The sequence below is a fragment of the Sander vitreus genome, chromosome 3 (assembly GCF_031162955.1).
Source record: "Sander vitreus isolate 19-12246 chromosome 3, sanVit1, whole genome shotgun sequence".
In the NCBI taxonomy this organism is placed as follows: domain Eukaryota; kingdom Metazoa; phylum Chordata; class Actinopteri; order Perciformes; family Percidae; genus Sander; species Sander vitreus.
The window spans coordinates 27,799,456-27,822,985 of NC_135857.1; the positions used below are offsets into that span (position 1 = coordinate 27,799,456).

The window sequence follows — 23,530 nt, forward strand, 5'->3', positions numbered from 1 at the left end:
GGGACACACACACACACACGTGCGCACATGTACACTTTGATACTCGTTAACCAATGACACTTCCCATGTTGCCACTTTGGTGACCTGCACGGGCTGCAGCTTCATGTGTTTTGTGCACACGTGTGCTTGTGTGTTGGAGCATGTGGGCTTGTAAGTGCGTGCGTGCGTGCGTGCATGTTTAATCCCTTGTGACATGTTGTCACAGCTGTTTAGCAAGGATTAGAAAAACACATTCAGAATTCAAATTTTGATTAACCTTTTAGTAGACTGTAAAACCAACAACACTACCAAATACATAGCCAAATACTCTTCACCTCTAGTAAACAAGAATCATATATAAACCAACCAGGAATTTAAAAACCAACACAAATGAAGGGAGATTTAAGTGATTAAGAGGAGAATAAAAACGGGAAAGGGAAGGGAAACCATGTGTTTTCTACTTTCTCAGGCTGTCCTAATGCTGTCAGGTGTATGTTTCAAGTGAAGGCTGACAGTTAAAAGATTTACTCCCGTCCTTGCTGTCTGCCTCTTCATCAATAGTCATACTTGTCACACATACCCACAGTACTGCTCTGCTGGCTGTACCATTCCCTTTAAACTGAAATAAACACAAATCAAGCCATGGTGGGTGCCTGACATAAGGAGCTAGTAGATGCTGTCAATTATATAGTTGAGTCACTCTACAGGAATTTAGCAATAATTCCAACTTATTCACACATTCATTGCATTGCATATAATTCAGCCTTGCTAAGGCAAAAGACAAACTACCATCCAAATTATTAAAGCTCCATATATTTAAATAAGTAAGTGGTTCAAATAACATTGTGTGTTGTCTCTATAAGCAACATCTTTCACAGAGAATTGTTACCCATCCCTAAAGTTGCCCTTTTCCAGTGATAGCAGGCAAAGTTAGCCATAAGCTGGTGAAGAAAGTTGTACTATTTATCTGGCAGCTAAAGACCCAGATATCTTCCTCAGGAGCTGATGGAGACCAAAACAGAGCTAAAAAGATTGAATATTGGACTTTAATACCTTCATGTAGCCAGAAAAGCAATTCTAAATGAATGCTAATGCTCTGTACCCATTGCGTTTGAAAGTAAGCTATGCTGCTATGTACTGTATGTCACCACCGCTGTTTTGTGTACTGCCTTTTGCACTCACAAAAAAAGAAATAAGAAAAGTTGGCCTGCACATTTTCAATACACACAAAGAAAAAGATGAATATGACTAAAATGCCATGGATATCAATGGTAGCATACATGGCAATGAATTCAATAGAATGTACCTGCATAAACAAGAAAGAAAGTAAGCCATGTTTAGGGCTGCAACCAATGATTATTTACAGTGGCAATCAACCCTTGTGTGGTGGAGCACCCTCGTGGCTGGGGACCTTTGTTGCATCTCTCTCTCCCTAGTTTCTTTTCACTGGCACTATCTAATAAGGCACCAAATGCCCAAATATACTTAAGGTGTAATGGTATCCACTTTTTGGGTCCAATAATGAACACCATTAATTAACTCCATGGCAACAGTAACTGTAGTTCCAAAAACTTAAAACATGATTTAATCGACTAAATAATTATGCTTTAAGTTATACACCCACTGACACTATAATAAAATATCATTCCATACATCTGGAGGCTCATGGTTCTTTTATGTTTTCTACCCGTGGCTTGAAACATTTCAAGTTTCTAAATGACAGCTGTGAACAAGGTAATGTACTAGAAACTGCATGATTGGATTATGGTTTATGACACACTTCAGCATGGACTACATGTTCCAAATCATAGATTGAAAAAAACACACTGTTCCACCATTTACATACACACGTTTTTTTAATATATACGTGAGCCACATGCGTGTGTGTCCTGCCGGTGTGGGTGTGTGTGTGTTGGACACCACACTGACGCACTGTGGGGGTGTTCAGACGTCATTCACATTCAGCTGCCAGCCAAGTCCAGGAAGTAACACAACTTACTTACACATACACACTGTGTGTGTCTGTGTGTGTGTATGTATATGTGTATATGTGTGTGTGTGTGTGTGTGTGTGTGTGTGTGTGTGAAAGAGAACGAGGGGAACTTTCACTTTAATATATCAAGTAACCAAGGAGACTTGGGCCACTGATCAATATTTGATTCAGTGCCACTCGAGCAGTGTGTGTGTGTGTGTGTGTGTGTGTGTGTGTGTGTGTGTGTGTGTGTGTGTGTGTCGACTTCAGTTGTCTATTGCTTTTACTACAGAGGTTGTGGCGTTGGTCCAATGTGTGTGTCAGCAGAGAGAATGGTCACTAGCCAAATGTTCGCTTACATTGATTTTGTCATCTCTGGGACAGTAGGATGAGCCGAGATGGCACCCATAACATCAATGGCTGGAAGCATTCACATGGTGACATAATATTTAATATGCATACACCTGTCTCAAGGTGTCTAAATTAGGGTTCCTGTGGTTATTCCAACGTACAGCCAGAGTGTGAACGCTGCCAAACAGAGATTTACTTCCTTCAGTGGGGATGCGAGCCGGTGCACTGTGTGGGATGGGCTTCGGACAGATGAAGGATATTGTTGTCTTCAGTGTCATTTTTCGTCAACACGTACACTGATTGACTTTTTAAGATGATATATTTAGCGATGTTTTTTTTCTAAAATGTACTCAATTATATACCCTGAAAACCTTTTTTCTTCAATCAGCCATTCTGTTTCTTACTATGAGCAAAAAAAAGGAAATTAAATGAAACTCCTCATACTAATAGTGGTATTGCAAATCTGATAACATATGCATTTTTAAGTAGAAAAAAGATTGATTGGCTCATCTGAAATAGATTGTTATTTCTAATGGCGGCTTTGTTATGGTTGTACACCCACTGTTTTACTGAACACAGATCCACCGGTTAGATACAGAGAAAGCAGATTTATTTCTTAATTAACTGCAGTTTGAGGTGAATTTGTCCACGGAGGTACTACAGTTTTATAAATCAATAAGCTGTGTGTGTTAACAGTCTTTACTGCAGCTGTAACCATGCAGGCCAAAGTTTTATTAATGCCGTCATTAATTTTTATGTGTTTGGAATGTGCTATCAACATGTGGCTTTAATAGCCAGCTCCTCTCACTGTAAAATCAATGGTTATTAAACCCCAAATGCCGCAAAAAAGTCAGCATCCAACTTTCTTGGTTAATTTGCAGCTTTTTTATTTCTGTTTCGATCTTGCTTGATCTTTTCTGCTCCCTGGTTTCATGTTCCTCCTTCCCTTTCCTCCTCCAACTCTTCCACTTCCTTCCTCTTATATTCTAATATGTCCATGGATGGGTTACTATCCTTTTCTTTTGTTCTCATGTTCTCTGATCCTGTGTCTCTTCTATTCCCTGTCCTCCATCTTATTTTTGTTTCTATCTTTTTATCTACTTTCTTCTCCTTTTCCTCTATTCCTTCTCACTTTCCTCTACATTTGTCCTACTCCCCCCCCAATCTACTCCTATTCTTCTTTCCTTTTTCTTTTTCCTTCTTCCCCCTCCACTGTGATGACCGCTCTTCTCCTGATTTCCCTCTCCAATCTTTCTTGCCAAACTCTCTTCACTTCATTCTCTGTCTGCAATCCATCACCTCCTCCTTCTCCACCCCATCTTCTCCACTGGGTATAATCTGAAGTGTGTGTATTAGTGTTGGTGTATCCCTCTCTCTCCATCCATCTCAGCCCCATGTTCTGAGTTATTACGCTCTAATCATCAGTGAGCCCAGAGCCAATCCACAACACTCATACACACATATTTGTCCATACTTTGCCGGTTTGTATCCCAACCTGGATGAGATCAGAAAACTTTTTTTTTATCTTTTCAGCATCTTCATAAGAACTGGATTTCAATGGGAGAAACAAATGGAACCAACTTTAAAAAAAACACTCATTCCCATGAATTTTGATTATATCAATGTTTTTGATATGCAGATATATGAGTTTGTCCTTAGTGGATTTAAAACATTGAATATCATTCAGTTGTGTTTGTCACCTGATATGATGGATGTGATACTGTTTGACTGATGGCATTTAATGTACTGATCAATACTTAAATGGCATATCCATGCTAGTATGACTCTTTTTATTGCCACAATGTTTCTGAGAAGTTTTGTGATTATATAAAACATGTTTAATAGATCTTTTTTACCCTGAAGAAAGTGCTGAATACCTAAAATACTTTAGCACAACAATTGATAATTGACCAGAATTTGCTAAGCCATACCTCCTGCAGTTACTTTTGCTACACCTCAAGCTTTTTATATGTGTGCAGCCGTCCAGGGTATTTAAATTCACAACGAAGTAAACAAACCAGTTTTCTCATTTCTACTGCAAATCCAGCTGTAGCTAGCTAAATAAGCTAACGTTAACTCCATGAGTTGGTTGTACACTCGGTCTCAGTTTGTTGTAAATGTTTCCAAACTGACTCGTTTAAAAAGAGATCTCTGGAAAAGTGTTTTAAATATACACTTAATGGCTACATGCATGATATCACGCTAAAAGACTGAGGCCACATGTCCCAGGCAAAAAGTCATCATCCTCAACAGCTTATGATCCATTTAGAATACATGGAACAGCGTGTATTGCACGAACAATGCTTAGGTTTCAAAACCACTAACATTTTCTGTCATACCGTTCCTAAGGTATAAGTTGTTTTTTATGAGTGGTCAAGGACAGAAAGTGCAGTTTAGTAATCCGTGAAACCTTGATATTTTTGCTGAAGGTTATCATACCGTCAGAATCGTATACCGGCCCATGCGTAATTGCAATGACCTAGTTCATCTTTGTTTTATAGAATACGATTAGGAATAAAAATGTATTAAACAAAACCCAAAATGGTAGCGAGAGGGAAAGTCCCTACCCTTCCAGTGGACCATGGACCTTAATTCAGAAAAAAATATGTACAGTAGTGAATGGGGAGAGACAAATAATTTTTTTTATCCCGTTTGAATTGAGCCATAGATTACACATATGATGTTTGTCAGTTTAAAAGATAATTTTCCAAGTCAAGAAAGTCTCAGTTTGTCGTAAAACTGTTGAAGTATAAGACTGTGAAAATACACAATTAGAAAGACTACACACTTCTAAGTTGCATTGGGTGACGTCTCGCTGAAGCTACGGTGTTTGTTTTGTTTACTACCGGCATGTAACGTTACCCACATCACGTAAGACAACGTTAGGCCTACATGTGTTGTGGAACAGAGCTAAGCTAGCTAGTTTGTGACCAAGCCGAGCATCAAGCAAGGTGACAAATTTTGTGAGAGACAAGACATGTAGTTCACTTAGCCGTTTCACTCAAAACTAAGTGGTACTACGACAAACCTACGACCAACTGTGACTTTCTTCACTTGCAAAATTATCTTTTAAACTGACGAACATCATATGTGTCATTCATGGCTCAAATCAAACGGGATAAAAGAATAATTAGTCTCTCCCTGTTCTCTACCGTACATATTTTTTCTAAATTCCAAATTAATATTCCATGAGGTGCACTGGAAAGGGAGGGACTTTGCCTCTCTTTATGTCTGTACTTTCAAACAGTATGTTTTACTTTTACAAGAGAAAAAAGATTGAGGATGAGGAATAACTGATGAGTTTGCCAAATAATGTAACACTATCTAACGTGAGTTTGGCTGCAGTTGCTTGAGCATAAACAAATAAAGAGCAGGACACAGGTGCTAACGTTAGCCCAAACTTTAATATGTTAGCATCTTATTTCTCAAAGGCCGGATGTTCCAGTCCTAAACATGTATTTTTCTCACATTACAGGCCCTTTGCCTTTGGAGATAACGCTAGGTAGTTACTACTGTAGTTATAGTTGCTAAGCTATGATTGGACAATTGTTCTTGGGCGTGGTTCGGCGAACTTCAATTTAAAAAAATTTACCCAATATTGGTATATGTTCCTCTATGTGATCATGCCATAAAGTCAACCACACGAGTGCTTAATCATTCATTACCCAAACACAGTATCAAAATGCCTGCCTTTTATTTCCTCTTCTCCCTCTATATTTCCTTTTTATCCATCATATTTTCTCCGTCCTTATCTCCCACTCTCCGCTCTCCTCCTCTTCGTCTCAACACTTTTCCTTCCCTGTGGGGGGTTTTGCATTCTCCATCACTCCTTCGTCCGTCTTCCCCACTCTCCTCCACTGCTCAGTCATTTGTCGTGCTGCTAAGTTTGCACAGGGCTGACATCAATCACAAACTAATAATGTTATGTAGAAAAATGGATAAAGAGAGATTTTTCTTTTTTCACATTAAAGAAAAGGAAATTTGTTTAAAACGAAGGATTGTGTGGGGGGAAAAAACTGTATCTATAAAAACACACACACACACACAGGGGGACACTGCTTGTGTTTAACTATGTTATGTGGTCTATTTGTCCTCCAGGGTCAGGGTACCCGTATGTTCTGGAAGCTCCACCCCAGGACTTTATCTCTGGTAAACAAGCAAGTGAAATAACATCCATATCATTCCCAGTCTGCCCTTTCAACTACCAACTACACCTCAATCCTCACACTCAACTGTGCTACAGCTAATACTGCTGCATTACTATCCCATCATTAATCTTTGATAAGTGGTCAGTAAGTGTTGCTCCAACTTTGTCAAGCCCTTGATAAAAGTCTCCCTTGCTTTGCAACGTATTAATGCTGCCATCAGTTAAAACATTACATGGTTAAACTCTGCACACACCAACCGTGAATGTGTGTGAAGGCAAAAATGTAATAGAAATACAAGCACAAGCCAAAGTGTGATGATCCTGCAGTTTGCAAAGTGGCACCTGCAAACACACTCACCTTGTGCCTTCATAGTAATCAACAGTTAACATGAAAAATATCTCTGTGTGCATATTATTCCCATTCCGATGTGTGTCTCCGTGCCAAAAAAAGACAAACTCTCACTGCCTGGCCTTATTACAGCTAGCCTCGAGCCCTAATGGAAAGAAATAAAGAGCTCTGAACATCTTAGGTGTGTGTGTGTGTGTGTGTGTGTGTGTGTGTGTGTGTGTGTGTGTGAGATACTGTAGGAGATGAATGGTTCTGATTAGGCAGTGCAAGCTGCGGACAAGCATGATGATCAATGTCTCCTTTCTTTTCTGCTGCTTAAGAACAGTTGAATGTACCATGGCCACACACACATGCTCACATGCATGTATACAGGTTTTGCATCAACTGCGTGGAGGGTGTGTGTCTGCAACTTTTAATACTTTTTTTTCCTCCCAGGATTGATGGTGTTTTTGCTTAATTTCCCACTTCCATATGTATGAAAGCATACATACACTGCTAGTAACTTTATGCTATATGTACAATACATATGTGTATATACTGTGTGCATGTGTGGGTTGGTGTCAGTTTATAAAATAACAAATTCATGTGCGATGGAAATGCTCTGAAATTGGTTATGCCAGAGTATAAAAGTGTAAATCAGCGCGCTTGTGTGTCTGCAGAGGACTGCAGAACAAAAGTGCTGACTCTGCAACAGTAGTGATGGGGGGTGGGGTAGAGGTGGGGCTGGATGGGCAAAAATAAAGAGAGCGTAAGAGAAATGAACGGATGCATAGCGAAAACGGAAGGATGATTTAAAGGAGAAGCAGTAACTTAACGGAGGAGGGGGGCAGAGTGAGGCGAAACCAAAAGAGAGAGGAGGGATAAAAATAAATAAAAGAAAGAGACAGACGGGGGAGTTGATGGTTGAGGTCTGATGATTGGATGGATAAAATCAATTAAGATAGAATGAGAGAGGCAGATGAGAGAGAAGAGTGCAGAGAGGTAGCAGCAGGTCCTTTTGGCGTTTGGTTCACCAGGCTTTCATCCAGGAAATGAAATGACTTACCTCTCCCCTGTGTGATTGGGCTTAACACACACAAACACGAAGAGAGAGAAAAACATGTCCCCAATGTACACTTACGTTGATGGACTGTTATTGTCATCATCAGTGCCCCCATAGGAGTGAATCAGTTCACAAAATACTTTAGGTCATAGCATAGTTTTGGGGTGAAAGTTATTGGTTCAGTTTGGTAACTTTTTGGTATGGAGGGGCATTGCCAATTAATTTCGACATGCTATTTCAATTATTTATTTGGCAAAAAAATTAACTGTTTCCTTAATAAAATTCTGGTTAAGAACATACAGTAAGGAACATAAACACGTCTTCATTGTCAAACCTTTATTAAAAGAATAGGATTTCTAATTAGTGCAAACAAAGAATGCAGCTTTGTTATTTTTATTTTAAAAATCCAACATCAGGCCATCAACATACCACCTACTTTAATCATATGCTGAAATCCTGCGTCCTCCACGACTGCATCTTTCGCTATAAACCCGTCCAATGCTTTAGTTATGGACTGGTTTGCCCTGTCTGAATCTGCGTGGAGAGGCTGTTTAAATTCTGCTGGGAGAAGGAGTTGTTCTTTCCTACCCGACTCTCTCCTTATTTGCGCATTCAACGGACAAATTGGCGTCATGTCTTCGTAAATGCATCTTCAAATTGGAAGTATTGCCGCTAGCTTAAGCCACTTGTGTTGCACAGTGCTTGCACACCGTCGCCACTTTATCCACCACTTTTTTCCATCATTGTCAGGTTAAAAACTAAAACCGTAATCCTCCAGTACAGCAGACCAAGACTGACTAACAGCTGCACTCGACACCCCATCCATGCCAACTGCGGTTTCACTACGGCGCAAGGCTTTTTTCCCCTAAATAACTGTATTTGAAGTTTTTTTTCTGCACAAGCCTTTTTGACTGTAATCTGTGAGGACATACGTGCCCCGAACCGTGACTAGCAGAGCGAACCGTTCCATCCCTAGTGCCACCATCTGCCTTTCTTGACTCTGTGTGTCCATAGTGTGTGTTGCCGCTGGAGAAATCATGCCCCTGCTTTCTCAATCACATCATCCCATCCTCAGTGTTGATGCACAGCTAATTTCCTTTATCATTGTCATCATCACCAGTGTTTGACAGAAGTAAACAGAAGCTTCTAATCATTGGTTCAAATATTTGGTCCCACCCTGAGCTATTTTTAATGCCAAGTAAACACACGTTTTAGCTCATAGAAGTTTGTTTTAAATATGAACTATCCAAAAACCCTCTCACGTAATAGAACAAGGACTGTCAAATGATTCATTTTTTCTTAATCGTGATTAATCGCTGAATTTCTATAGTTAATCACGATTAATCGCATGTTTTATCACATTATTAAAATTCTATTATTTTGCATATCAGTTTTTAAGTACATATTAACAATGGAAAGCAATTCTTACCAGTGTATCTTGATCGGGAATCAAATGAATGCAAAGAAAGTTACTTTATGAACTTGACTTTAAGCTTTGTATTTGTTTATTAATTATTTATTTATTTACTGTAAACAAAAGAAAAATGTTTCCCTCTCTGTCTTTGTTGACATTGAAGTTCTGCTGCATTTGCTGGACTGTGTTTAAAGTGTCCAACCAGTTTACGGCATTTTGCCAACACATTTTCAAACCCACTTTCACGAATTGACATTGCAATGGACCTCGGAAGACTATGTGCAACGCACTGCATGTGTTCGTACGGCAAAAGTCTTGCTGCTGCGATCATATTCCATGCACTGTCTGTGCCAATAGTTGTAACTTTATTTGCATTGCCCCATGTCTCTGCAACTTCGCTGAAGTGCTCGGCACGTTTCAGCATAGTGTCGTTCTTCTGTATGTCAAACCGTTAAGGCAAACGAGAGCAAAGTCCAACCAGAGTCAATATAGTGTGCAGTAACGCCTAAATAATTTTGATTACTCACTGACATCCAATGATCACCGGTTAATGAGACAGCGTTTGCACTTTGCAGCAGTTCCAGTTTGGCTGCTTTCTCCGTACGAACACATGCCGTGCGTTGCACATAGTCTTCAGAGGTCCATTGCAATGTCAACTCGTGAAAGTGGGTTTGAAAATGTGTTGGAAAAATGCCGTAAACTGGTTGGACACTTTAAACACAGTCCAGCAAATGCAGCAGAACTTCAGTGTCAACAAAGACAGAGAGGGCAACATTTTTCTTTTGTTTACAGTAAATAAATAAATAATAAACAAATACAAATCTTAAAGTCAAGTTCATAAAGTAACTTTCTTTGCATTCATTTGATTCTCAATCAAGATGCACTGGTTATAATTGCTTTCCATTGTTAATATGTACTTAAAAACAAAATAATAGAATTTTAATAATGTGATAAAACATGCGATTAATTGTGATTAACTATAGAAATTCAGCGATTAATCGCGATTAAGAATTTTTAAAAAAAAAGTATCGTTTGACAGCCCTAATTATTTTTTATTTATTTAACATTCAAATTGGCCTGGCTAATATTATTGGCTGATATTAACGTATATATTGTATTGGCATAAATGTTGGCAGTACAGAGAAGCTATAGATCTTTGACTTCATTTAGAAACAGTGTCACACATAGTTTGCCGATCAGAAAGCACTGACTGAATTTTCAGCCTTGTGACATTGGTCCCCATTCATCAAAACAACAATTTGATGGGATCTTGATGGGAAAAATGTTCATATTTTGTCTTTATGTAAAAAAGTAATAGTGACCGATTATACTGTATATCGCTACTGGATTTGTAAACCCCCCAACTATTGATATATGCTATAAAAATCCAATATTGGTAGGGCTTTAAAAAAAAAATGTTTACAGTATAAAAGTAAACACTTTAAGAGGCTATAATTTGCTACGCTTATGTACTTGGGCTGAACTCGAGCTGTTGAAATTAACAAAAGTGTGTTTGGCACCTGACTGCGATCTGGGTTCGCAAAAATAGAGGGCACAGTGTCCCCTTGTGGGCACAGAGCAGCAACTAATCCTCAACTTATGGAGGTAAAGAGATAAAAACAAACGCTCTGTGCAGAGAATGTACCTACAGCTGCTGATTCTGAGGACAGGTGGGATATAAATCAGAAACATTAATCATTATTAGCACATTGAATAAAACACTACACAGTAAGTGGAAGGCTAATCAGTTTCAGATTTGTCAGCTGTTTATTGTTAACATTAATATGCGCATGCGTTGCTGCCGCCCGCATGTACATATCCAGGGTGAAAAGTGGAAATTGCGTGAGTCTCACAGTCAGTGTGTGTGCCCAAACACATTGTGCATTAACAGTAACCATGTACATGTATGTATTTATTTATCATATGTATTATTCAGTGGATCAGATGATTAATTGCAGAGGCAAAGACATTACCAGCGCCTATTCATATTGAAAGAGCAACAGCCAAACTCGAACACTCGACCGACCGTGTTCATAGGACTGTCCTCTCCTTGCTGAAGTCCAGCCAAAAATTATAAGTAACATCAGACTCAGACTTTAGCTTCAGATGTTCAGCAGATTAATGTCCCCCCTCGCCAAGAGTTCTGACCCAAAACTAAAACCTTATTTGGTTCTTGGAAGAATCTTGCAACATTTATAATGAGTCCACTTGATGATATCTGATGACTTTTCCCTGCTTTTAAATGCAGAAAAATATCCCAGTTGAGCATGTGGATTTTAGTGTTACTCCTTTAAGAAAATTTAAGCATATTACATACTTTTCGGAAGGGAATAAATAGGGGTGCGGAGGCTGCTTTTGCATAATAACTCTGGGGATTGTGCTGGCCTGTTTGTGTAGATGTGTGTGCGTGTGTGCGTATACACTATTACACCTCATTAGGCAGACATTGTACTGCAGCCATAAGACTGATGTCACAACCGCCGTTACTCGACGAGCAAACAAAGTGATTGAGTGTGAGATGAGGCGATTTGCCTGCTTGCCCGGGACTGCCGCCACTGCCGTTACAGCACATTTACATAAACATAACCTTCTTTTACATCTCATTAGCATAGACAACACATTAACATGAAGGAGGAATGGAGGGAAGAGCAAGAAGGAGATGCTCGGTTATAGTGTGCTGAGGGAATGGAGATGGCCATATTAAGTAAAAGAGGAAACATTTACAGATGCATTGTTGGTTTTATAGGGGCCAATTTGTCTTGTTAGTTTTTACCCTTTTCTTCTTCCACGTAACTCCATTTTCTGCTGTGCTGCCTTTTCTTCCTTCATTTCCCTTTTGTCTGCAGCTGCACAAACAACTCATTTCGAAAATCTGTTCATTTTAATGGAATCACAGTGATCAGCACAAGATAAATCCACACTGAGCTTTCGTGTGTATATCGATTTACGTCAACCTTAACAAGCTCACTTGTTTCATTGATTATTGCAAACCATCTTGATGATGCTGAACTTTGAGGAAATTGAGGTAGAGAGTTCAAAACAGACAAAACTATCCTAAAAGCCGTATCAGATAATCCATTTCTCAGTGTCGGGCCGTGTATTTTACACCTGGGCCTTCAGTACTATCATACAGCAATTAAACCACCTTTGAATAACCTCACCATGACACTAGGGCATTATCATGTGTAATAAAGTGATTTAACACAAGGCTCAACACCTAGAGAGTTTCAATACACTATTGCAGAGACAAGAATACAGGTTGACTGAAGCTATCACTTCCACGCAGTGCACAAATCTTGAACACCAGCAATAACAATCTAAAGTAAGCAGTAATAGCTATTAAAATAATTTTACTAAAATGCAGAAAAATCCATTCAACTTAACAAAAGCTGCTCATCATTTCAAGAAAAAGTACATCCACCTTTCTTTTATTAACTTCACATCTAAAAATCTAAACAAACTTTAACTAACCTTATTGCTACAGTTATGTGATGCTAGCTAGTTTTGCTTCTTGGCCACCGTATACTAACTGGTCCGATAGGTGGCAAGGTGCTTGGGCCAGCTAGAAGGCTCTGTCCTGTAAAAGAATACGCCCAACAGGGCAAACTCGAAATTTGATTGGCTAAAGAATGTGACAATTGACAACATCGTCCCTATTTGCTTAAACAGCAGAGGGATTCACTTCAAATTCTGAAGGCTTCAGAGTAGATTTTTCACCCAGAGACAGCACAGGGGGAAATCTGATTGGATAAACAGAGGGAGAGCGTGGCAATGAAATTACGGTAATAGACTCGTGCAACGGACTTTGTAAAATACATATGAAATTAATAAATAAATATATAGGCTATATATTTTAGAAATGTATATATATATATATATATATATATATATATATATATATATATATATATATATATATATATTTATTTTTGTTATTTTATGTCGGATAACTGACAACTAAAATAATTCCACTGTGATGTGCTAACTCTGTTTCATAGAGCTGCTAACCTACCTTAAAATCCAATCCAAGTCTGATTGAGTGCCTCTTGCCATATCTCGTATACAGCAAGAGACACTCAATCTGATTTTTTTTTTCTTCATTCTTGTTTGAATTTTTCAAAGTTTAAACATCTTGACACTTAATATCAGCTTTCCAAATGTGTCATCCAACATTTGTGGCACCAACCTTTAAAAACCTTTGACTTTCCCGTTCTGTACTGTACATAGGATCAGACATGTATAAAGTACTAGGGACCCATACTTGAGTAAAAGTGCTCTATCAAAAAAGTAGTAGAAGTTGAAGTGCTCTTTAAGCACCACACTTAAGTAGAAGTACTAAAGTATTCAACATTTTTTGTACTTAAGTATTGCAAGTAGTTTATTTTAAAATGTACTACTCAAGTGAAAGTAAAAGTACAAGTATTGTGTTATGTAGTTATTAAAGAAAGCAGTCAAAAGTTTGAATATCATATTGTTTATATTATGTCAAATGTTTAGCCTAAAGGACACTCACAACTCACAACCATACAAATATTAAATATATTATGAACATCCTCTCTAGCACAGTAACGATTAAAGCCCCAAAAAAACGTATCACACACTAGCTAGTAACATGTGTGAGGAACAGTGGAACTTTAGCAAGCTAGCAAAATACAGATAAACTAGCAGCTTCACATCACAGGGTAAAACAGTTAACATTCAGTACTCATTGCAGACTGAAACAACTCAGGAATAGCTTAACAATAGCTAAATAGAAAGAGTACAAACTTACATCGTCTCTGACTTCTGAACAGGCGACCGTAATGAAAAGAAACACGAAGCGATCTCGGGGATTTCTTACGTAACTTACGTAGCCGTAACTACACACACTGTAACCTACACAGTCTCTGTAACAGTAACGAGTAACGATGCAGCACATAAAAAATGTATCAGAGTAAAAGTATTAAACTCATCGAAAATATGTACTCAAGTAAAAGTGGAAGTAGGAGAAAAAAATAATACTCCAGTAGAGTACAGATATAGCCTTTTAGTACTTAAGTACAGTAGTGAAGTAGTTCTACTTTGTTACTATACATCTCTGCATAGGATAAATACTGCACTGTATATATACTGTACTGTATCTCTCCCTCCCTCTATTTTTAAAAGTTCCTGTTTAGAAAGCAGAAGAGCTGAATGATCAGATTTGCCTATCTATATTAATTCTAATCTAATTAAGATGGTGGTTTAAAACACAGGCATTTTAATTGAATCTCTTACTTAGGCGTGAATCTACATAATAAATGTGGGAGCACATGCACACAAAATGGGGATAGGCCTCATTGGCATGACTGTGCAAAATTGAGGCATTAATGGAAGGCTTTTTTAGCCTTTACACCCATATATAGCTGTCTCCTTGCATATCAAATGAGGTGATTTGAATAATTGGTTTTGTGTGGGAGCGGTTGCAGGGAACCTGCGCTGTTAATGATTTTCCTCTAAGGTGTGTGTGTGTGTGTGTGTGTGTGTGTGTGTGTGTGTGTGTGTGTGTGTGTGTGTGTTTTCACTCTGTTGACCTCCTTCTCCTGCCAGACAGAGAAGGTCTAATGAAAGACTGTCAAGTTGCATTGTGGGAAGCTTAGGACCCAGTGTTTTGGAGCTTCACCATCACTAGGCCTCTGCTGAAACAATTTCAACCATTTTTTTAATGTCTCTTGCAAGTACCTCAACTTTCTAAAAGTGCAATACTAACTTTGCTGGAATGCCCCTTTAAAATGGTATTAGCATTACATATCTAGTATCAGTACTTTCAGTCTGAAAACTGTGTTGCCTAACCCAAAATAAACACAAGCAGACATGTGCACACTCACCCACAGTTTTTTTGATGCCAAGTCAAGGAACTAGATGCGCTGTGTATCCAAGGCAACCTAAATTAGTCTCGGCAGGTATGTGGGCATTATGTTTCTTGCCGAGGAGAGAGTGAACAAGCGGGCAAGCAAGAATGAAATGAATGGATAGAGAGAGAGGGGTGAGAGAGGTGATAGTGCAAAGAAAGGAACGAGTGTGGAAATGAGGAGTGGAGGGCAGCAGATAAGACCTGAGAGGTAGAGGAAAAGATAAGAGGTAAAGTCAGAGGTTGAATGTGATTAAGAAGAAGAAGAAGAAGAAGAAGAAGAAGAAGAAGAAGAAGAAGAAAGAGGGGAGAGAGAGATGATTGGATCAGGGAGGGGAGGGATGAAAGGGGAAAGTGGTGCAGAGGGTGAGTCAGAAGGCAATGAGAGTGATTGGGAACTAGCATGCTGCTTATTGCATGCCATGAAGAATAAAGTCAGCAAGCAGTCTGCAGGGTCCGTGTGTGTGTGTGTGTGTGTGTGTGTGTGTGTGTGTGTGTGTGTGTGTGTGTGTGTGTGTGTGTGTGTGTGTACCACAGACAAACCTATTAAACAATAACAGCACAGACAGAGCTAACTGAATTACATCTCCAAAAAGACAAGATTACACTTGCTGCCAGTCACACACTCCACGTTTGGAAGTACAAAGAAATCATGTCTGCACACATGCATTCTCTCATACACAAACATACACACTAACAATCATTTATACTGACTAGTGTCTGGATGACAGAAGGGGTCAAAGAACACAGACGACCCTTAGGGGTTAGATGACGCACAAGCGCACACACACACACACACACACACACACACACACACACACGCTCAAACTAAATCTTAATATACACATGTATGAAGCCTATTTCTCAGAATTTTCCCATAACTGTCTGTCTGTCCACTAGTCTGTGGAGTGATAGAAAGCAAAGGCTAATCAATGATTGTGTGTGTGTTTGTGAATGTGCTTGTCACACCCTTTGCCAGCATGTGTGTGTTTGACAGCTCCTGAAGGTGTTGATTGGGGAATGTGTGCTTGTATGTGTGTTGGTATATATCATGCACTTCCTGCCCACTCTCACTTTCTGTCTCTTTTTTTCTTCTCCCTGTCTGTCAGTCAAACAGAGGTGTCAGTCTTGCCTTAGTCTTGCTTTGCCAGACCCTCCTCCAAAGCGCGCTGAAGGAGAGTCTGGCTACTCCACACAGCATTCGGGGATGGGAGGAAAACATGCTCTGGTTTAATGGCATTTCTTTAAACCAATCAGAATCGTCATGGATGGTGTTAAACTCCGCACAGAGTCGCTGCAAAATAGTCGTGCGAGAGATAACTCAGATTGGACAGATAGTCTAGCTAGCTGTCTCAATTTACCCTGCAGAGATCTGAGGACCAGTCAACAATGTTGCAGTCAACAACAGTTGGAACAATACAATTCCAACACAAAGAAAGCAGAAGGAAACGGAAAATGCATGCATCTGGCGGAATTTCCTGCAGCGAAAGTGGAACGCAAAGGATATAGACTAGTCTTGCTTCAACTCTAAAAATCTATTTCTTTTTATGTTTTAGAGATGTTTTTTTTTATACTCTGCAAGTCTCTGCTAAATCTTTGGCTTTGGTGCTCTGTGCTAACACCTTTAAACACTTCTTTGATATTAATAGTCTGTTATATAGTCCAAGGCCATTAGTCCTAATTTGCCACCAAATAATTGTACTCATGCAATAGCTAGAAGCACTTCAGCCAGTGATCTGCTGACACCTGGCTCCATAACATTTAAATGTATAGGGCATTTTTGAACATGTACATTATTTTCTCATTAAATACTTCACTTGAATAAAAACAAATATCTGGCACATGTGTAATGTGATGCAGATCCAAATGTAGTTTGGAGAATTGTGTAGCCTTGGCAAAGGTTTGTGTTCTCCAAATGGTCACTTTCACACCTGTAGTTCAGTTTAGTTGGTCCAGGCCAAGGGGGAGAAAAGAAGGAAATACATTGTTGCCTTTTTAGTTCTTGTCTGTTTTCTGGTGACACAGATTATTTTCAAAAGAATCAAGAGAAGATAACATTAAGTCATATGGGCCAATGGCTAACTCATTCATTACCGTTATATTACTGTATAGTCACTGTGTTCCCATTAAAGGTTCAGTTGGTAACTTTTAGAAAAAATTAGGGCTGTAATCAACCAAAGAAAATCTTGGTCGACTGAAATCCTGAAATTTCGACTAAAAATCGACTGCGGGGGGGGCGAAGAAAAAAAAAGCGTTAGATTAATTAGCTGCGCAGTAATTGGTAGCCTTGTCCGTCTAAATGAATTATAAATAAACATAAACTAGTAGGCTATTTTCAGTATATTAAATAGTTTTTTAACCTAATTATTTTACACTGAAATGACACACTCGAGTCTGTCTGTCAGCTCTGACAGCGTTGCATCACGTGCACCTGCCCAATATCATAGCCTATGATTTCCGAAAATAGTACTATGTCAACTAGTGATATCAGCACAAGAACTGTTGAGGAATATGCAACATAATACTATACAACAAGACAATTGTTTTTGTCATATGTTATAATAACTGACAGACACTATCATTTCAGCAGCTCTGTGCATGTCCTTGCACAGAGCGAGGCTGAACATAGGAGCTCAGCTTCGCGGCTAACCCTGGGGGATGCTACCGTAGTTGCGGGGAGTGTGTCTGCAGTTATAAAATGATTATTAGACTAAAACATTAGAATATGCCAATTCTGATATGCTCATATAGCCTAATCAAAACAGACGGGGCAACCTAACGCAGACAAGTTAGCTTACCGTTTTTAGGTGATATGCCATGTTTGTAGTTGAGCTGTGATATGCAAACTGTTGCTTGCAAACTTTGCATTCAACTTTTTTTCCATCATCTATTTTTATAAAATGCTGCCACACTGCCGATGTCTTTGACATGGTAGAGGAGGACTAACTATAAATTAAACGCTCAGGATTAAATAAATATTCAGCAAACCACCAGACCACGGCCTTCTAGTACTTTCTTCATTCTGTCTCCAGTGGGTTGGGCTGATCCAAAAAGTGAAAACAAGGGGGGTGTTCTGAAGACAGACTGTTACCTGTGAAACAGGGGTGCTCTGAAAACACCCCCATTAGCAATTAGTGCTTTCCACCTGATGAAATTAACACAGCAAAAAATAATAATAAAAAGAAAAATAAATTTAAAAAAAAGAAAAAAAGAAAGAAATTAACACGGCAAAAAATCGACCAATCAGAATTTTGGTCGAGCCAGAGCGTATCGTCCAATAAATCAACTAGTCGACTGGGAGATTGCAGCCCTAGAAAAAATAGTTTTTATGTATGATGTAATATTTATGTAAGATAGTCCTACATAAATCAGATAAATTATGAAAAAGATCAGGTTCCTTTGCCTTGCCTCCTGATGCCCCTAATGGCTTTTGCAAGATTCCACCGCACCCGAAGCCAAACATCCAATCAGTTCCGAGAAATCAAACTGTCAAACTAGGCAGTGCTGATCAAATATGAATCAATATTCTGTTACTGTATTTTTTCTTGCTTCAAATGTTTTCAGAAACATATTTTAGTGTGCAGAGCTTGATTCATGTTAGCACCTTAATTGCTCTGAATTAGTAACTTGTGTATGAATGTCTCTGACCGAGTGTTATACAGCAAATTGTGAATCTTAGTTTCCTGTTACCTGCAGGTGAGTAAAGCAGATCTGATTGTTCTTAATGCACTGGTTTGTGTGTGTTTTGCTTTTAGTGCAGCCACTTGCTGTGACTTGTGTAGTGCGTTTAATATACATTCAGTAGTAGATCAGTGTAGTCTGTTTTGTCTTCAGTCTCTTGCCCCATTACATTGCAGGTAATAATCTTAACACAAGGGGACCATACAGTCTGTGAGTTTCTGTCATAACCTAGTGCTGTGTGATAACCTCTGCTGGACGTAGTTGACGCTGGTAAAACTGTTTATTTCTAAGATCATATAACGTTTTCGGCATTTGGCTTCTACATCAAAGGTACAGTAGCTGGCTTTCCATCCCGGCTTTAATCAATAAAAAAACAAGAAAGAGGTTTTTGTCAATATAAAGACATTTTGGATAAGTAGCACACAAAAAAATGCATTTTCTTAATGAATAAATTAATACTTAAATGGATCAGTTCATCTTTAAGGAAATGTATCTCTAAACTTAACACAACTCAAATGACAGTCTCAAAGCTCTGTCTCTATTTTCCCCATTGTTAGTGTCAAACATAGTAACATACTGTAGAACCTTCAAGTAAATTAAAGTCTTAATCAAATTGCCACGTTGTCTGTTTGTATGTACTTATTCCATTCCGTTGTTCATCCATCCATCACGTATCAGACACCACTGATTAAATTTGGGGAGAAATTATAGATTTTACCATTTTCAAAAAATGTGTTGACTCCCCTATGGGGGTTACTGCTACTACTCATCAAAACAAAGTAAAACAGTATTCAGGATTGAGTGGATTATTGGGCAGCAACATCTTTACTGTTGCTCAGCATTTCAAAAGCTCTTGGATGGAAACACAGCAACTGTGTTGCCAAGATTGGCTAATGTATCAAATACTGTTTGCACTGTCCAAACCTCAGTGCCAATTCCTGGGTAATGTAGTTGTAGTGTGTGTTTTTGTAGTCCACTAACATGTTATGTTGTGTTCTTGCCATCTCTGTAGTCTGCACGGTTCGCTGTCAGAAGTTCCTGATCTCACGGGTCGGGGAGGACTGGATCTTCCTCATCCTGCTGGGACTCCTCATGGCCCTGGTCAGCTGGGTGATGGACTTCTGCATCGCCATCTGTCTACAAGGTGAGGCAAGGAGGGAGGGAGGGATTGGATTCCGTACCTTAGTTTGGGGCATGAACAGTGTCAATGAACGCAGAGGCAAAGGCGGGTCATTTCAAATGTAAAGGATGCGTTGTTAGAAACAAGGAGGGGAGACGTTATTTATGATAGATGATACATGGATCAAGACAGGGAGGAAGGGATAGAAGGTTGGAGAATAAGAAGCGGGGGGGAGATGCCAGGGTCAACTTTATTTATTAAATGTTCCATATTTTAAAAAGTGAGATTTCCATGTCTTTTGATTTATAAAGCAGGTCAAGGTGCTATATTAATACTGTGAAAGTATCAAAACACTCAAACGACAGAGAAATGCACAGAGCCCATATTCAGAAAGGGTGCCTTTTAAACGAGCCGTCGAGACTTCCGTACGGTTGTCATGTCACAACTATACTATATAAAGGTAAATGGGTGACCGTCACAGTCATTTTCTGGATGCAATGACGGTCCAGAGACTATGAGAGCACAGATGCAGAAGACCTGAAAACGCTGACCAATCAGAGCAGACTAAGCTTTTTCGGGAGGGGGGCTAAAAGAGACAGGTGCCAGTTATACTTGTTAGTGTGTAGTTTAGTATAAATCTGTCAAAACCTGTTTTTGAATTATAGTGTCATTAGAATTAAAGCCTGCAGTTCTCTCAGATTTATTTCAGTCAGCTGGAGAAACATATGAGCCATCCAACATGTTTTTATTGCAGTGGGTTCTGGAAAATAAACTCTGGAGACAACTGTATAACATTGCAATGAAAAGGGTTGTTTTTTAATGATCTGGCCCACCAGGAGCTCGTAAATAGAGCTATATTGTATTTAGGATTGAGCCCTTGGGACAACCACCGGAACTTAGTGCAGAAGATATCAATGTGTTGCCTATGGTGACTTAACACATTTGTTAAAGGGTAGAAGCAAGGGGGAGTAGTAGGCTCAAAGGAAATGAAGATAGAAAGGAAGAAATACAGTAGTAAATACAGAAGCAGTCAAGGTGGATCAAGGGATGGATGGAAGACCTCTTATGGCATTATTCATCTACCTGCAATGTGGAGGCAGGAAACGGAGTGAGGAGATGATGTGAACGGGGGATTTGAGTCAACTCTGCATTCCAGGAAGCGGAAGGTAGACGTCTTAAAATGATGAAGGAAGTTGTAAGAGCTGATCTGAAACCTCAAGGGAACAGCTCTAATTCAAATGGATTTCTAAGGCTCTGTGTGTGTTATGCTGTCAAAGAGAAGTAAACATTAAAGACTAAGCACTTGTCCTTAGGAGACTTACACACACACACACACACACACACACACACACAGCTCTGTGTGCGTGTGTTTAGTTGTGCGTATGTGCATTATTTGTCCTCATGACATGTCTACCCTAACTAATTAAATACTTGCAAGACATATCAAGCTGTTGTTTGTGAAGTGTACGGTATATATCCATACATGCAAACACTCTTTCTTACTGTGTGTATTTTGTGTTCTGCGTTGTTGGATATATTGGATTGTGGTTTACATGTCTGCCCTGGTTTTGTGTGTGTGTCCACAGCACAGAAGTGGATGTACGGTGGTCTGGACAGTAACGTGTTTCTGCAGTATCTGGCCTGGGTCACCTACCCTGTAGTCCTCATCACCTTCTCAGCTGGCTTCACCCAGATTCTCGCCCCCCAGGCTGTTGGTACGACCAACACACACAAAACAGAACTTATACACAGAGCACAAACATAAAGAAAACATACAACAGACATTTAAAAAGGGGCAATATAATCACATAAAAAAATGAATTGTGCATATTACAGTAGTGCTGCACAATAAGTAAATTTAATGATTATGCAATATGAATCAACAATAATTGATAACAGTCACAAATATTTGTTGGTTATAGATTCTCAAATGAGAGAATGTGCTGTTTTATTTCATTGCAAATCAAATATTTGAGGGTTTAACCTATTGGTCAGACAAATCAAGCAATTTAAAGATGCCACCTTGGCCTTTTTGAACATTTTCCAGTATCTATATATTTAGTAGACTAAGCAATTCATTGAGTAATGAAATTGCTCTATAACCATTAGTTTCAGCTCTATATTACTGTAGATACAGTCAAGTACAACAAAGGTGCTTTCATATGTACAGCACAGTATTCAGATTTGATAAGTTGATTTAATACTGAAGTCAGGTGACCAAGATATGGCATAATAGGCATAATGAACTAAGATCAATACATTTACCAACAAAGTAATTCCGTAATGTCCATCAATGTTTGAAATAGGAAAAATCATCAAGGTTGCATTTTGTCAGATGTAGGTAGGGTCAGACTGTATATGGAGCTTCCTTTAACATAAGCCTCCTGAATTCTAACTCCAAAGATGATTTCTGCAACTATTTGAACCATAATTTAGCCCGCTCCCTGAGAGTCCTGGAAGAAAGGGCTCACCCATAGCAGGGGGTACTGGGCATGCAGAGCAGACACTGTAAAAACTGTACACCTTATTAATAAATTCGGGTTTTGTACTTCTCTATCTTAAAACTGTGAAGTGAAATTAAACCCTGATAGCTTTCGTATTTCGTATATCGCTTGTTCTGCTACCAGACTGATGCCACCTTGTATTGTAATGAACTCCTACTGTAAACACCTGTGTCTACAGTAAATGGTACTTGCTACAGTGCAGCACTACTGTGACGCACTGTAAATCCCCTCTGCACCTCTTTAGGCTTTGCCCCTAAAGGCTCTGCTTGTTCCCAAGTGGGCCTCCTCTTCTTCAGTATCAGATGAGGGAGGGAGAGAAATCCTCTACATGTTCTGCACACAATTCAAAGCTGTAGTATACTCTAGGTTACTTTTAAAATATACTTCAGGTTGTTTGAATTCAGTGCAGTACTCCATCAGGTGCCTGAAGTAATTTCTGCTGCAGGCATAGCAGAGACTTTACTGTCACTCTAAGTAACAGAGGCTAAAGAGATGGGTGTGCTCCTGAGAATCTATCTATCACTGAGATACACTTTCTTTTCCCTTTCACCTCACTGAATCACTGTTTTAGACTGTGCTGTAGGTGAGACAGTGTTTTATTTTCAGCTTACTATGAAAAAGAAGTGATAATCTGCTGTGCAGGTAATCTTAGACACTTGTCACATTCATTACTCTGTAATGCCAGATAAGTGAGCACACATGACATGATAAATTGATACTTTAGTGGCTGCAATAGACAGGGAATCAGTAGGCTGTTTACACATGAGCACTGAGGACCAAACATGACGACTTTTTGCCTATGGTGATGACTTCTGCAGTAATGTCCTACATGCAGAGTAAAATGAAATATAGCGAAGCATTCAAAAAATGTTATATATAAAATAATATAAAATTGTGGCATTTGAAGTTGCCATCTACTGAAGTGTTTGATTTTTTTCCTTCTAAAATGTCTATCAGCAGGATTTTAATGAAGAACATGATATTCTGGAGGGTTCCCTTAAAATTGAAAATGTATCTAACCAAACTTTATTACTTCTCCTGTCAGAGAGTCAAGATTTAATCAAAAAAGCCATGGCAGCTAAATGTTTATTATTCCAGTTGG

At 39.0% G+C, this 23,530-nt stretch overlaps 1 protein-coding gene across 1 annotated transcript in view; it reads left to right on the forward strand.

Annotated features, from left to right (window-relative positions):
- The window catches only part of LOC144515718 (chloride channel protein 2-like), a 131,708-nt gene that overhangs the window by 18,104 nt on the left and 90,074 nt on the right, over positions 1–23,530 (forward strand). The window contains exons 3-4 of the mRNA XM_078246785.1: positions 19,817–19,948; positions 21,511–21,639. Coding sequence (XP_078102911.1) covers positions 19,817–19,948; positions 21,511–21,639 — 261 coding nt within the window. The remainder of the gene's footprint in view (positions 1–19,816; positions 19,949–21,510; positions 21,640–23,530) is intronic.